Raw genomic sequence first — 15,064 nt, 5'->3', positions numbered from 1 at the left:
TAAAAGGCTGAGCCTGTTAGGAAATGTCTTAGTGACAGGTAGCCAGCCAAATGGGAGATGGAAACCCTGTGCTTTCTTTTCAAAAGGTTGAAGTATCCTCCACATATAGAAAATCATCTTCCCACTGTCTACATGTATAGAGAATAAATGTAAAGTTCTGAGGTACTCAGAGCAAGCTTGCATTAGTTGTACCTTTTGAACTCTTAGATTGCAGACACTGGTGATGGATGCTCTGTATGATGAATGCTTGTATGATGTATGATAGCCAACTCTGAAAAATACTTTCATCTTGGCTAGAGAGATGGCTCACAGTTGAATGCTTTTTTTTTTTTTTTTTTTGGTTTCTTACGAGACAGGGTTTCTCTTTATTGTTTTGGAAGCTGTCGGTCCAGCCTAGCCTCGAACTCACAGAGATCTGCCTGCCTCTGCCTCCCGAGTGCTGGGATTAAAGGCGTGTGCCACCACCGCCCAGACAGTTGAATGTTTTTTGCTCTTCCACAGGACCCAGGCTTTATTTCCAGTATTCATATAGCGGCTCACAACCGTTTCTAGTTCCAGTGCCAGGAAACAACACCTTGTGGACTCTTCAGTCACCAGGCATGCATGTGGTGTACATTCATACATGCAGACAAAATACCTATACATGTAAATACATACATTTTAAAAATTAAAACATTGCCTTTTATGGTAGATACTGTCTTTGAAGCCAGGTAGAAGTCTTTGTATAGTCTACATCAAATTCATATCCATATGTTATATTTCTGTTAGTCCAAAAGTTCAAGTCAGAAATTTTTGGAAAAGTTATAGTTTCCATAGAATCTTTGTTCACATGACCTGGTGAAATCACACAATGTTAATAATGAGACCTCAACAGGTAAAAAATATCATCCAGTTGTTTTCTGTTTATGTCAGTCAACAAAAATCTCAGTTTCTGTTTCTTCTCTTTGATTTCTTGAACTCTATATGTAATGGGTCATATGTTTATTCTAAAATTTCAATGCTTTTTTAAAAAATTACATTTGTTTTATTTTGTGTGTGCACAGTCCATGGTATACAGGTAAGGTCAGGAAAACTTGAAGTTGTTTCTCCATCATGCAGGTTTTGGGGATCAAACTCAGGTCATCGGTGAAGATTTCTGTTTGTATCAGTTTGTCAGATTCATTACACAGTCTACTGCAGACACAAAATTGCAACGGACAAGGGCCTTAGTTGCCAGCCTGTTACAAACCAGTGCAGGAGAGGCAAGGAAGAAAATAATAAAAAGGAAAGAAAAAGAAGTGGGGAAAAGCCGGGCGGTGGTGGCGCATGCCTTTAATCCCAGCACTCGGGAGGCAGAGGCAGGCGGATCTCTGTGAGTTTGAGGCCGGGCTGGACCGATAGCCTCCAAAACAATACAGAGAAACCCTGTCTCGTAAAAAACAGAGGGGGGGGAGAGGGAGAGAGAGGAGGGGGGAGCGGGAAGATGAACAGCTGTTCTATGACCAAAGTTTTGTAAGTGGTCTGTATTGAGCTTTTGGGGAAAGGAGTCCACTGTATAGAAGCATGCCTAAGAGTTCCACAGGGGGAAGGAGGCGACTAGTGAAGTAGAGGCAGCCCCAGGACTTACAGGACCCATGGGAAGGAGTTTTCTTTTTAAAGGCTCATGGCTAAAGACTAGGTAAACATAAAATAAAATGAATAGGCTGGGCACAGGTGGCTCACACCTTTAATCCCAGCACTCAGGGTTAGGAGGAAGAGGCAGGCGGATCTTTATGAGTTCAGGGCCATCCTGGACTATAGAGCCAAGTTCCAGGACAACCAACGCTGTACAGAAAAACTCCCTAGAAACCTAAACAAAATAAATGAATAAATATAATTTAAAATGTAAAACTGGCTGCCTTGTAGAATTGTGTCTGTCCCAAAGTGCTCTGCCACTATATTGTCCCAACCCTTTCAGCCAGGACCTCTAGGGAGGAAAGTACCTGTTTGGGCAAGAAGCCTGGGTAAAGAAAAGAATCCACAAATGAATCCAATGTACAGAGTGCTGAAAACTACTGTTTTGTTTTTTCTTTAACAATATTTTGTGTGTATGACAGTTTTACCTGCCTGGTTCTCACTGAGGTCAGAAGAGAGAGTTAGATTAGAGTTAGACAGTTGGGACACGAGTGCTGAGAAATGAATCCTGGTCCTCTGCGATAGCAACAAGTGCTATTAACCACCAAACCAACCCTCATCCCCCTGAAAACTACTGATTTAAAGAAGCCAAAGCAACAGTGTCCCAAATAACCCGGTGCTAGGGCACACTGCAGACCACATGAAGAGAGCACCAACTGCCTGTAAAATAGGCAGTTTCTCGAATATCCCACATCTAAGATTCCTCAAGATACCAAAAAGGCTACTGCACCACTCATTATTGCAGAGCTCTCAAGTGCCAGTAGTGGCTCCAAACAAACACCAGCTTTGAAAACAGTCACCAGACACGGTAAATAAATTGTCTGTAATCCCAGCACTTGGGAAACTGAGGCAGGAAGATCACTATCATTTTGAGGATACCTTGTCTACAGAATATATTCCTGGCTGGCTTGGACAATGTAGTTAGACACTATCTTAAAATAAAACTGAGAATAGTGGGTTGATCTTGTACCCCAGTGATGGAACACTTGTCTTTTATGTGCAAAGTCCTAAATTCAATCTCCAGTACTACAAAAAATAATCTGTTGCTGACCTACAACAGTATTGTTAATGGCATCTAAGGAACCCTGTTTTAGATTCTCTTTTTAAAAAAAGGAGAGGTGGATGTTGGTGGTGCATTCCTTTAATCCCAGCACTCGGTAGGCAAAAGGCAGGCGGATCTCTGTGAGTTCGAGGCCAGCCTGGTCTACAGATCGAGTGCCAGGATAGACTCCAGAGCTACACAGAGAAACCTTGTCTCAAAAACCAAAAGGGGGGGGGGGCAGTCTTAAATGCCAAGTCTTTCACATTACACCTGACTTCCTTACCTTCACTCTAACAGAGGACTAAGAGCACTCTATAAGGTCGAAACTGGCAAAGAAGCATAGATCTGTGAAGTTCTGGTATAGTTAACGTTTAGATAATTACCCCAGATTCATCACAGTTGGTGACAGCAAAAACCAATCCAACAAAGGGTGTGGTGATGCTCGGCTTTTAATCCTAGTATTTAGGAGGCAGAGGCAGGTAGCTTTCTACCTACTTAGCAAGTTCCATGCAAGCCAGCTACCTAGTGGGACCTTGTCTGGGTGGGGGGAATAAAGAGAAAGGGGGGGGATTGGAGAGATGGTTCAGTGGTTAAGAGCAGTGACTTCTTTCAGAAGAGCACTATGTGGTGGCTCACAAACATGTAGTGATAGTTGTTGGGGATCTGACGCCTCTCTTGGCTCTGCCACAGTGCATGCACCTCATGCACTTACACGCGTGCGGAGCAGTCACACCCATACAATAGTTGTAAACCCTTTAGGAAATAATTGTCTTCATTTGCCAGCACGTGTTCCCACTGCACACACATCACTTCTCTGTGTGTCTGCATGTCCTTCTTGAGCCAGTTGTGCAAAGATCACAGTGGCTCACTGGTGTAGCTGTGTGCTGTTGGAGTGGCAGAGGGCTGGAGCCCGAGGAGAGGGTCTCTTTCTTTGTACTACCTCTCATTCTGAAAGAGGTAGGATCAGCTTCACACGGAACCGCGATGGTAGAGCCTGCTGGGCAAACATTTTCTCCAGCTTCTGCTCTCGTTGACTTTGCTACTGTGGCACTGGGGGGAAGCCAGTGGAGCCGCACGTGAGGTGTGTCTCAGGAGGACCTCTATTGCAGATGGCTCCTACTCTACTATCGCTCAGAGTCTCCCTGGAGAATCATTTGGAGTCACAAAATCTCCTGTGATCCTAATGTAGTTCATTGGGGCTACACAGGTTTTTATTGGCTCTCGGGTGTTTAGATAATGAATCAGACCAAGTTTAGTCACAAACTATTTTTTAGATGCCAAAATAAATTCAGAGTGTGGTACTTGTTCCTCTCAGGACTGCTGCTTTTTCCATTAGTGAAAGTATTTGGGAATACTTTTTGGTAATACTTCAGGGTTACTCTGAATTTCTATACTATTTTATTCATAGGAACAGGGTAATAAATATAAGTAATAAAGCGGTTATCTAAGAAAAACGTAAATGTATTCTGTAAACAGTATAACATTTAATAACATAGGGGGTTGTCTTTTTTTTTTTTTTAGCTCTTCAGAGAAGTAAGAATAATGAAGATTTTAAATCATCCAAACATAGGTACTTTCTGTTTTCTTAAATACTTTGGGTTTTAAATATGCAATCTTGAAACTATGTCACGAAGCTAAACATGTATTTGTGAAGTGATAGGACTCTACCCCCTTTCTCCCAACCCAGGTATACTTTTAATAAAATAATATAACATTACTGTTTGTACTAGCTCTTTGAAATTACAGGTATTAAACATTTTGACTTAAGCTTTAATGCCATAGGAATATTTATAATCAGGCTGATTTATTTTTCGGTGTATTGGGAAATATAATTGTATTTCATTGGTTGATAAGATTTTTGAAGATAAACTTTTGCTGTGTCTGTGTTCCTAAGAAAATATTTGTACTAAGTGTATGTAAAAAATTTGATTCTATATATCATAATAGGACTTTTAAATAGTGTAGCTGCATTTTTGTAAAGTAATGGCTGCTTTTTCTAAAAGTATTTCAAGAGTAAATGAGATAGGTAATGTTTATGAATTCTTCAGAATAGAAAAATAACATATAACCAAAAGAGGGGGGGGGGAGTGGAGGGGTGTCCTAGAACTCACTCTGTAGACCAGGAAGAAACTCAGAGATCTGCCTATCTCTGTCTCCCTGGTGGGGTTAAAGGTGTGCACCACCACCTCAGCTAGTTTTAAAATTTAAGACTCATATGGCATTAAGATAATTTTCTCACAGTGGGTGGTGGCGAATGGCCTTTCCAGCACTCAGGAGGCAGAGGCAGGTGGATCTCTGTGAGTTTGAAACTAGCCTAGTCTACCAGAGCTAGTTCTAGGACAACCTCCAAAGCCACAGAGAAACCCTGTCTCAAAAAACCAAAAACAACAACAAAAGACAATTTTCTCAAAAGAGCCACTATCTGCTTTGCATATTAAAAATATCTTTATTTTTATATTGATTACTTACTTACCAGTACTGTCTTTACTTTCTCAAGTTAGTTTTCTTAACAATTTGAACAAAGAGGCTAAGTAATGGTCTGAGAATTTCATTAGTTCATTTAATACTAACTACTTTGTCAGGTATTTTCTTTGGTGTAGTATCTTATTAAATCATCAAAAAATCCTATTTTTTTAAAGAAAATTTTAAAGGAAATAACAAAATTAAAGTAGATCTGTACAGCAGTAATTTAATAGTTTCAAAGATTTATTTCATATTCCTTTAAAAATATGTTTATTTTTAATTGATGTGTTCTGCAGCATTAAAAATTAGCAGAAATTCAAAGTTCTAGCTAAAGAAAGGAACCATCATAGCAAACTGTCATTGACCCCACCCCTGTAAAATCATTCTTTTTTGTTTTGTTTTTTGTTTGGGTTTAGTTTTTAGAAATGTGTAGCTCTGACTGTCCTGGAACTCACTATGTAGACCATTCTATAGATTTCCCCAGCAAGCCCAAGACCCTATGCTCAGACCTCAGTTCCAGAGGAAAGAAAAAGAGTTTGTTTTTGCTGCCTGTGTCACTTGCCTGTAATTTTAGCTTCCTGGGAGGCTTAGATGAGAAAAGGCTAAATCCATGGCTTAATAAACTGCAGAATGAGGTCAGGGCCAGCCTTGCAATTTAGATCATATCTCAAAATAAGTATAAAAAATCTTTGGGAATAATCTTGACTAGCATTTGTGAGATTCTAGATTCAATTCTCAGTACTACAAAAGAAGAAAAATTGTTAATTGCCATATAACTCCTTCTAGTTATTTGTAGTTTTACTTTCAGAATATGAACAAAAGGACCTAGTTCTTTGAGAGCTGCAATATGTTCCCCAAGTTACAGAAGGCGATAGGTTGAGCTGCTGTAGGACAGCCCACTCACAAACACACCATCGTAGACAGTGACAGGGAGAAAGGGGGGGAGAAACCCACATGTGGTCAGAGCAGTCTCACTACCCAGAAATGATCATTGTTTTTATGGTTCTTTGTTTTAACAAAATTCTGTAGTATAGGACATTATTCTTTTAATCCCTCTCTGAAACCTTTAACAGGAAAAGGTTGGGGTGTGTTTGTAGCTTATAGATGCATGTTTTGTACATATAGACATTTGTTCTTTTTTCTCATCTGTCCTCTCCCTCCAGTGAAGTTGTTTGAGGTCATTGAAACAGAAAAAACCCTCTACTTAATCATGGAATATGCGAGTGGAGGTAAGCACGTTTATATTGCTTACAGAGTGAGAGTATGTGTATGTGTCTTCCTTTTTTTCTCTTTTAGAACAATGTGCAAGCTGCACATTGATGGTGCACGCCTTTAATTTAATCCCAGCATTTGGGAAGCAGAGGCAGGCGGATCTCTGTGAGTTCGAGACCAGCCTGGTCTACAAGAGCTAGTTCCAGGACAGCCTCCAAAGCCACAGAGAAACCCTGTCTCAAAAAAAACCCCATAAAGGAAAAAAAAAAACAAAAACAAAAAACAATGTACAGCCACAGTGCCTGTAGCCATTGGAATTTTATGTAATACTCATAGATGTTGTACAGAGTGAGATGTGGTATCAGAGTGAGAAATAGTGGCCTCCCTCACCTTGTCAGTTATGTGGATTGTGGTGTTTGATTATTAGCATTGTTGTTTTTTAAATAATTTACTTATTTAGTTTTACTTTATGTACATTGGTATTTTGCCTGCATGTATGTCTTTGTGAGGATGTCAGATCTCCTAGAACGGTAGTTGCAGGCAGTTGTGAGCTGCCATGTGGGTGCTGGGATTGAACCCAGGTTTTCTGGAAGAGTAATCAGTGCTCTTACCTGCTGAGCCATCTCTCCAGCCTAGCATTGCTGTCTTTATTACATTTATTTGTAGAAGTAAGTTTCTGTCTTACCCTGTTCCACAGCCATTTAGTCCCAAATAAACATTCAGAGGCTTATGTTATATTATAAACTGGCTTTGGTTCAGGCTTCTTATTGGCTAGCTCTCTCTTTATTATAAACCCATTTCTATTAATCTATGTATGTCCATGTGGTCTTGACTTACTGGTCATGTCCGGGTCTCTTGTTTCCTTGGCATGGCATTTCCCTGACTCTGCCTGCTACCTTTTTCTCTCTCCCTGTTTGAATTTCCCTGCCTGACTACATCCTGCCTGTTCATTGACTGAAACAGCTTTATTCATCAACCAATAAAAGAAGCATATATTCACAGCACGCAGAAGGACATCCCTCATCATTATTTGTTACTTATATGTGCGATGGCGCACGTGTAGAGGTCAAAGCACAATTTGGAGGACTTGGTTCCTTGTTTTCACCATGGCCTTGAACTCAAAATGATCAGATTTGCGTGAGTAGCACTCACCTTCAGAGCCATCTCTCTGACTCCACTTTTAGCATTTCTTTCTAGTTGATAATACACAACTCTCATTTTTTCATTGTGGTAGAATATGCTGACAAACACTAACCAGCACATGTATTGTTTTATAAACCCCTAGAGACACAACTTGTCACTTGCTGTAGGATCATACTTCTGTCATTCATTCATCCAAGTTGTAAAACCTAGAAGTAGAAAGTTCAACCATAGCTTTAATGTTGTGAATGAACTAGTAAATCAAGACTGTAAGCTTGTTGCGACTGACTCAGTGGTTAAGAGCATTTGCTGCTCTTGGGGGGAACCCAGGTTCAGTTTCCTGTACCCACATAGAGGCTCACAACCACCTTTAACTCCAGTTCCAGGGGGATCCATGGTGACCTCCAAGGGCACCATGCTCACACATGATACATAGACATACATGCAAGCAAAACAGCCACACACACAAGACAATTTTAAATATTAAAAAACAATTATAAGCTTTGTGACAGGATGGAATGTGTTATAGTAGATGTAACCAACTCCAGTTCTTCCATATTCTAAATTCACTATTGACCGTATATTTGTATTAATTTTTATCATATTTAGGATTTATTACTTTTATTTGTGTATTTATGGATGGGGTTGCATGAATTTTTGTATACCACGTGAGTGCAGGTGCCCACAGGGCATCTGATCCCCTGGAATTGGAATTACAGGCAGGTGTGAGCCTCTTTATGTGGGTGCTAGGAACTGAGCCCAGGTCCTCTGCAAGAGCAGTAAGCGCCACTACTCCCTGTTAGGGTTTCTCTGCGTAGCCCTGGATGTCCTGAAACTCACTTTTTGGACCAGACTGGCCTTGATCCGCCTGCCTCTGCCGCTTAAGTGCTGAGATTAAAGGTGTGTGCCGCCATCGGCCAGTTTTTTTTTTTTTTTAAAGATAGTTTCTCCTTATGTAGCCCTCCCTCCCTCCCTTATTCCTTCCTTCCATTTGTTTGTTTGAGACAGGTTTTCACTGTATAGTCTTTACTACCTTGGACTTACTCTGAGACCAAGCTGATCATATAAATTTCCCCCTGAATGCTAGCAATAAAGGCAGTGCCTTTTCATTTGGTAGAATCTTAGAATTGCTCAGAAAGGTATCTGCCAAGGGTGCCATAGCTAGCTAGTTTCAAGGACCACACTAGAAATAAAGGCATTCTGAACTTCCACATTTGGTCCTTCCATCCCAGCCATGCTGTCCCTGACCTTGACAGGAATGCCGCTCAGCTTAGTAAATAAATAGCCTTTAGAGGCTTTTAGTCGAGCTGCTTAATCTGAGTTTTAATATGTTTTTAATAGGAACATTTTTTCTGGCTTATAAATTGTTTTCCTTAAAACTTAGTTATTGTGATTCATAGTTATAGGAATCTCTTAAGAGGTTTATACTGTATTTTAATGTATTAATAAATTATGAATTAGCTATTTGGACCTCATCTGTGGTCTGTAAATAGGTTTCATCCACTAATAGTTTTCTTGTTTTTTTTTTTTTAATTTTATGTGTGTGTGATGTATGTGTGTATGGATGGGTCTTGTGCTTGTACATGGATGTGCACAGAAAACAGAATGGGGTTAGGTTTCCTCCTTTATTGCTCTTTATCCCTTATTCCTTTAAGGTAGGATCTCTCCTTGAAACTTGAAATATAATTTCAGCGAGGCTGTCAGCCCCTAAGCTCTAGAGGTCATCCTGACTCTCCCCTCTGGCACTGTGTTATAGGTTGTGGCCACCTCTGTCTTGTTCCAACCTCATCTTGGTTGAGTAGCAAGCACTTTTAACCACTGAGTCAGGTTTCTGCCCCCACGTATTTGTTTGTTTGTTTGTTTTGGGAGTGTAGGTGTGTATGGTTTTTGTTTGTTAATTTGTTTGGTATGAGAAGGTCTCATGTATCTCAGGCTAGCCATGAACTTGTGTAGCTGTATTCATGTGTGTTACTTTTACTGTGTTAAAACACAATGACCAAAACAACTTATAGAAGATAGAGTTTATTTGCGCTTTAGTTTCAGAGAAATCAGCATGCATCATGTCAGGGAGACATAGCAGGAAGCCTCAGTCCTATCAGCAGGATCAGAGAGCTGAGGTCACTTTTGTCACCACTAGCACAGAGCACGTAGGGTAAGGTTTTAAGCTCTCAAAGCTCACCCATCGTGAACACACTTCTTTCAGCAAGATCATACCTAGAAATCTTCCCAAACAACTGTGAGCCAAGTATTCAAGTACCAGAGTGTATGAGAGCTCTCATCTAAAGCACTACAGTAGTCAAAGATGACACTAAACTGGTCCTTGTGCCTCCATTGTCCTGTGATGGGCTTGCTGCTGGGTACACCAGCACACCAAGCTCTGCTGGTATCGCCCTTACATGTTCTGAGCCTCACTGCTCACCCTACTTAGCCATTCATGCTCATGCTTGACTTGATTACTGAGGGTCTTACCGTGGGATTCCTCTCTTTCCCCTCATCCTGACTCTTCCTACTTTCAAATTCTGTGATTCTTTTATGAAATCAATTATTTCTTCTGTTTCTCACCTCATTCAGAATCTAGCCAGAGCCCTTTCCAATACCTGCTGAACTCTTGTGGACCTGCCATGTACTCTCCCAATTGCACACACTTCCTCAATATCTATGGCTGCCTTATGTTCTCTCTCTCCCTCTCTCCCTCTCTCCCTCTCTCTCCCTCTCTCCCTCTCTCCCTCTCTCCCTCTCCCTCCCTCCCTCCCTCCCTCCCTCTCTCCCTCTCTCCCTCTCTCCCTCTCTCCCTCTCTCCCTCTCTCCCTCTCTCCCTCTCTCCCTCTCCCTCCCTCCCTCCCTCCCTCCCTCCCTCCCTCCCTCCCTCCCTCCCTCCCTCTCTCTCTCTGTCTCTCGCTCTCGCTCTCTCTCTCGCTCTCTCTCCCTCCCCCTCCTCTCTTTTCTCTCCTTTCCCTCTCATTGCCTTATTCTCTCTATCATATATGTATGCATGCATGCAGACTTTCACTCTTGACAGTTTCATTGTCCACTCTGTCAGATATAAGCAGAGTATAAACACGTGCCCTACAAACTCTTGTTATTTTCTTCCTTTTCTTCACAGCATTCATGGACCTCTGATATATTCTATACATGTGTGTCCATTGCTTCTCTCATTAGCCAGCAAATTCCATTAGGAAAGGGGATCTGAATTTGCTGTTTGTTTGTTTATTTTTTCTCTTTACTCTTTTGTTTTGGGGAGTGGACTGCCACCCATCTCTCAAATAAATCACACAGAATGTTATCTTTCTTATGAATGCCCAACCTTAGCATGGCTTGTTTCCTGCTAGCTTTTCTTACATTATCCTGTCTATCTTTTGCCTCTGGGCTTTTTCCTTTCTCTATTTCTGTATACTTTCTTTACTTCTTACTCCATGGCTGGCTTTGTAGCTGGGTGGCTGTAGTTGAGTCCTCTTCCCAGATTTCTCCTGCTCTTTATTCTCTCTGCCCACCAGCCTGGCTGTCCTTTCTTCCGCTTTGCTATTGGTCGTTCAGCTCCATATTAGATCAGTCAGGTGTTTTAAACAGGCAAAGTAACGCAGCTTCACAGAGTTAAACAACGGCAACATAAAAGAATGCGACACATCTTTGCACCAAATGTTCCACCTCATAAACGAAAGTAACACATCTTAGGCTAACATTGCCTTGCAGTTAGTTGGGGACTAAAAACATTTGCTGAGTGAAGTAATGCTTTGTGGTAATAATCTTTAGGAAGATTCATTTTGCAGGGGAGACCAGGCTAGCCTAGAACCCAGAGATATTCCATGTGCTGGAGTTAAAGGTGTGCGCCACCACGCATGGTTTACGTTTCCATCTTGATTGCTCAGTTTCTGTTGAGACCCAAGCTGCATAATTTAAACATGTTATGGTTTCTCCTCAGCCTGGGGATTATCCTTGTGAGCTAAGATCTTAAGCTTTGGTTATAGCTTAGTGACCATGTTTTACTTCATGCTTACATTTAAAATACCTAAATTTTAAAATTGGAGTTAGAGAGTATGCTCAGTGATTAGGAGCCACATAGTGGCTCACAACATCCATTAGGAACTCAAGTTCTAAGGGAATAAAAATACTTCTTTTTGACCTCTGCACACACTAGGTATATATCCAGACAAAACATTCACACATGTAAAATAAATAAACCTAAAAGATTATTAAATAAAAAGACTAGAATTTTGTTAAAAATGAATGTTACCTATTTGTGAGAAAATTAATGCTCAGGTGCAGGATATCTGCCTAATTTTTATTTCTTTTTGTTATAGGTGAAGTATTTGACTATTTGGTTGCACATGGAAGAATGAAGGAAAAAGAAGCAAGAGCTAAATTTAGACAGGTATGAATTAATACGTCTTTGGCTTGTTAACTCAATAAGTTGCATTGTTAGTACTATTAGAGATGCGATTAAGAGTGGCATCTGGAGCTGGGGAGTGACTCAGTGAGTGAAGTGCGTGCTGGGCAAGCATGCAGACCTAAGTTCAGGTCCCCAAGAGCACACAGAAAACAGCATAGGGATTTGCACCTACAACCCCAGTGCTGGAGGGAGCAGCTAGCTAATCAGTGAGCCAGGTGTACTGAGGACTGTGTTCCAAAAATAAGACAGAAAGCAGACAAGGAAGACAATGCTGACCTCTGGCCTCTTCACAGACCCACAGTCAAACATAAAGGTGGGGAGCTACTGACAAAAAGCACCTAGTATTGACCTCTGGGCTCCACACAATCTTTCAGAACATTGATTGGCCATTAAAATTTTTTAAGTACTTTTCATACCTAAAACATTGTATTAGCAGTGAATGCGAATCACACTTGATGGAGTCTATAGGGATTTAAGTTGTATTTAGTGTTTATGCATGGACGAGCACAGATTGGCCAGGGTGTGAATGTAGATGTTAGAATGACCTACATAGTTCAGTTCTTTCCTTCTACATGTGTGTGTGCCCCAGAGATTGGTGGCGTCAGGCTTGATGGCAAGTGCCTTTGCCTGTTGAGCCATCTCAAAGCCCAAGGGAGAAGACACTCAGGCTCTATAAATCATTGTTTCACTGGGAGATGGGAGCCAGCCTGCTCTGTAGAGTGAGTTCCAGGACATCAAAGCCTACGCAGAGAGATACTGTCTTGAAAAACAGAAAGAAAGAATTATTTCTAGCTTCGTACCAGAAAATCAGCAATAGATTTCAGTATCTTCCATTTCTTGTTTTATCAGGTTAGCTTTGAGTTGTTTGGAGCTAAAGGAAGAGATATGAAAAGTGTCAGGAGATTGTATGATGTGATTCAAAAGCAGAGTTTGAAAGTAACCTTCAATAAAAACCTCAACATCAGAAAATATGTTTACCAGGGTTGGAAATATGACCCAGTGGGTGGAGAACCTGCTAGCATCCATGAAGCCCTGGGCTCCATCCCAGCACCACATAAACCCAGTGTGGCACGCTACATGCCTTCAGTCCTGGAACTTGGGTTTGGAAGCAGAAGGATCAGAAGGAGTTCAGGATCGTTGCCATCTGTAGAAAGTTCAAGGCTAACCTGGGCTACACAAAACCATCTTAAAATTTGAATACAACAAGCAGGGTGTGGTGGTGGCATGCTCCTTTAACCTCTCAGTGCTCAGGAGGCAAAGCAGGGATCTATGCATTTGGGGCCAGCTTGGCTTACAGAGCCATTTCCAGGCCAATCAGAGCCACATAGTGAGACTGTCTCAGAAGAAACAAGCAAAAACCCCAAAGAAGAAGTAAAGATGAATGAATATTGTGATCGTGAGTATGCACCATTGGTAACTAACCCACTTTTCTCGTGTCTAGATTGTGTCTGCAGTACAGTATTGCCACCAAAAACGGATCGTTCACAGAGACCTCAAGGTGAGCCCAAGCATCCTTGTTACATTATGTATAGTTCTCTTGGTGGCCGTTTTGCATACAAAAATTAGATTGTGTTGTTGAATAAGAAAAAAGTAAGTTTGGTTAAGAGTCCTAACTGCTTTCCCCAGAGGTCCTGGGTTCAATTCCCAGCACCCACATGACAGCTAACAACTCCCAAGATCTGACACCCTCACACAGACATACTTGCAGTCAAAACACCAATGTTCATAAAATAAATATGTTAAGCCAGACGCAATGGCACCACATTTAGTTCAAGCAGAGGCAGGTGGATTTCTGTGAGTTCAAGGCCAGCCTGATCTACAAGTAAGTTCTAGGACACCCAGGGCTACACAGAGAAACCCTGTTTCAAAAAACCTAAATAAATAAATGTTTTTAAGCATGATAATATTTTTTTTGTTTTGTTTTGTTTTGTTTTTTTTGTTTTGGTTTGGTTTTTCGAGACAGGGTTTCTCTGGCTTTGGAGCCTGTCCTAGAACTCGCTTGGTAGTCCAGGCTGGTCTCGAACTCACAGAGATCTGCTTGCCTCTGCCTCCCGAGTGCTTAGATTATAAAGGTGTGCGCCACCAACGCCCGGCGATAATAATTTTTTAAAAAAGCTTATAATGATTGATTCCCTTTGACCAAGATACATAGTGAAGAGGTTTTTGTTATTGTTGTTAAATGAAGTTGATAAAAGGTATTTCAGGGGAAGAAGAGGGAGCTAGGATTGACATGTGAAGCAAGCTTGTTTCTAACATAAATGAAGAAAAGGGCATTTCAGGTCTTTATCTCTGGAGGACAGTCACCCGTAGTCACACAGAGGTCTCCTGGACAGTGGCTGCCTGTGCCCGTGTGGGAAGGCACTCTGTCTCGTAAGCTCTGGTGCTTGTTGGGCTGCATCTCTGCTCTCCTGGCAGAGCAGCTTTCTTAGAGGTCTTCAGCTTGGCCTCACCCGTGGGCAGTCCTCTTCCCTCTTCTTGTTACTGGAACTTGAGCACCTCTGCTGGCCCCCACCCTGCTTCCAGACACACCCTCTTCCTCTCTGTATCTCGCAGCGCATTCTCTAGACCTCGATCTTCACTCTCCTCGCAGCATTACTGTCTCCTTGCTTGCTCCTCTCAGCACCCACCCTGCGTGTGTCCATTCTGGCAGTCTGTCCCTGCAGCCAGAGCTGTCCTTTCTTTTTCATTGTGGTGACTGCTTCTCAAGAGCCTCCTGCTCAGTCTCCATTCAGTCACCACTTCCTTTTGCTGCTCCTTCCTGCTCTTCTATGCCATTTCTACTCTCCAGAGCCAGACAGTCATGGAATAATCAGTAAAAACACAGTTTCCTGTTTGTCTACTCCTGATTTTCCCCTCTTCCCATTGTATCTTTAGTTCTGTCTGTCTGTCTGTCTCCGTGCCCATGCCTTTGTGTCGGGGGCCTCTGGACTTCTGTGGGTTTAAGGACAACCTGATTACAGTAGGGTAGCCAGAGTTAAAATGATGAGACCCTCTCTGCAAACAAAAGTACACATAAGATTGTTATTTCCAGCCCAGCACTTGAAAGTCAGGGGCAGGTGGATCTCTGAGTTTGAGGACAGCCACAAGGCTACACAGAGAAACCCTGTCTTGAAAAACCAAAAAAGGGAAAAAAAATTGTCATTTCCTTGTTTAACAAAATCTTCAGT

At 41.6% G+C, this 15,064-nt stretch overlaps 1 protein-coding gene across 10 annotated transcripts in view; it reads left to right on the top strand.

The window, feature by feature from the left end:
* Mark3 (microtubule affinity regulating kinase 3) overlaps positions 1-15,064 on the top strand; it is an 81,438-nt gene that overhangs the window by 34,000 nt on the left and 32,374 nt on the right. For all 10 annotated transcript variants that reach the window (XM_040742430.1, XM_040742423.1, XM_040742429.1 and 7 more), the window contains exons 4-7: positions 4,217-4,265; positions 6,322-6,387; positions 11,809-11,879; positions 13,339-13,395. In XM_040742430.1, the coding sequence (XP_040598364.1) occupies positions 4,217-4,265; positions 6,322-6,387; positions 11,809-11,879; positions 13,339-13,395 (243 nt within the window). The remainder of the gene's footprint in view (positions 1-4,216; positions 4,266-6,321; positions 6,388-11,808; positions 11,880-13,338; positions 13,396-15,064) is intronic.

The sequence above is a fragment of the Mesocricetus auratus genome, unplaced genomic scaffold, assembly GCF_017639785.1.
Source record: "Mesocricetus auratus isolate SY011 unplaced genomic scaffold, BCM_Maur_2.0 Super-Scaffold_15014, whole genome shotgun sequence".
In the NCBI taxonomy this organism is placed as follows: Eukaryota; Metazoa; Chordata; class Mammalia; order Rodentia; family Cricetidae; genus Mesocricetus; species Mesocricetus auratus.
The sequence above is the reverse complement of the archived record's forward strand: the minus strand, read 5'-3'. Positions and strand labels throughout refer to the sequence as shown.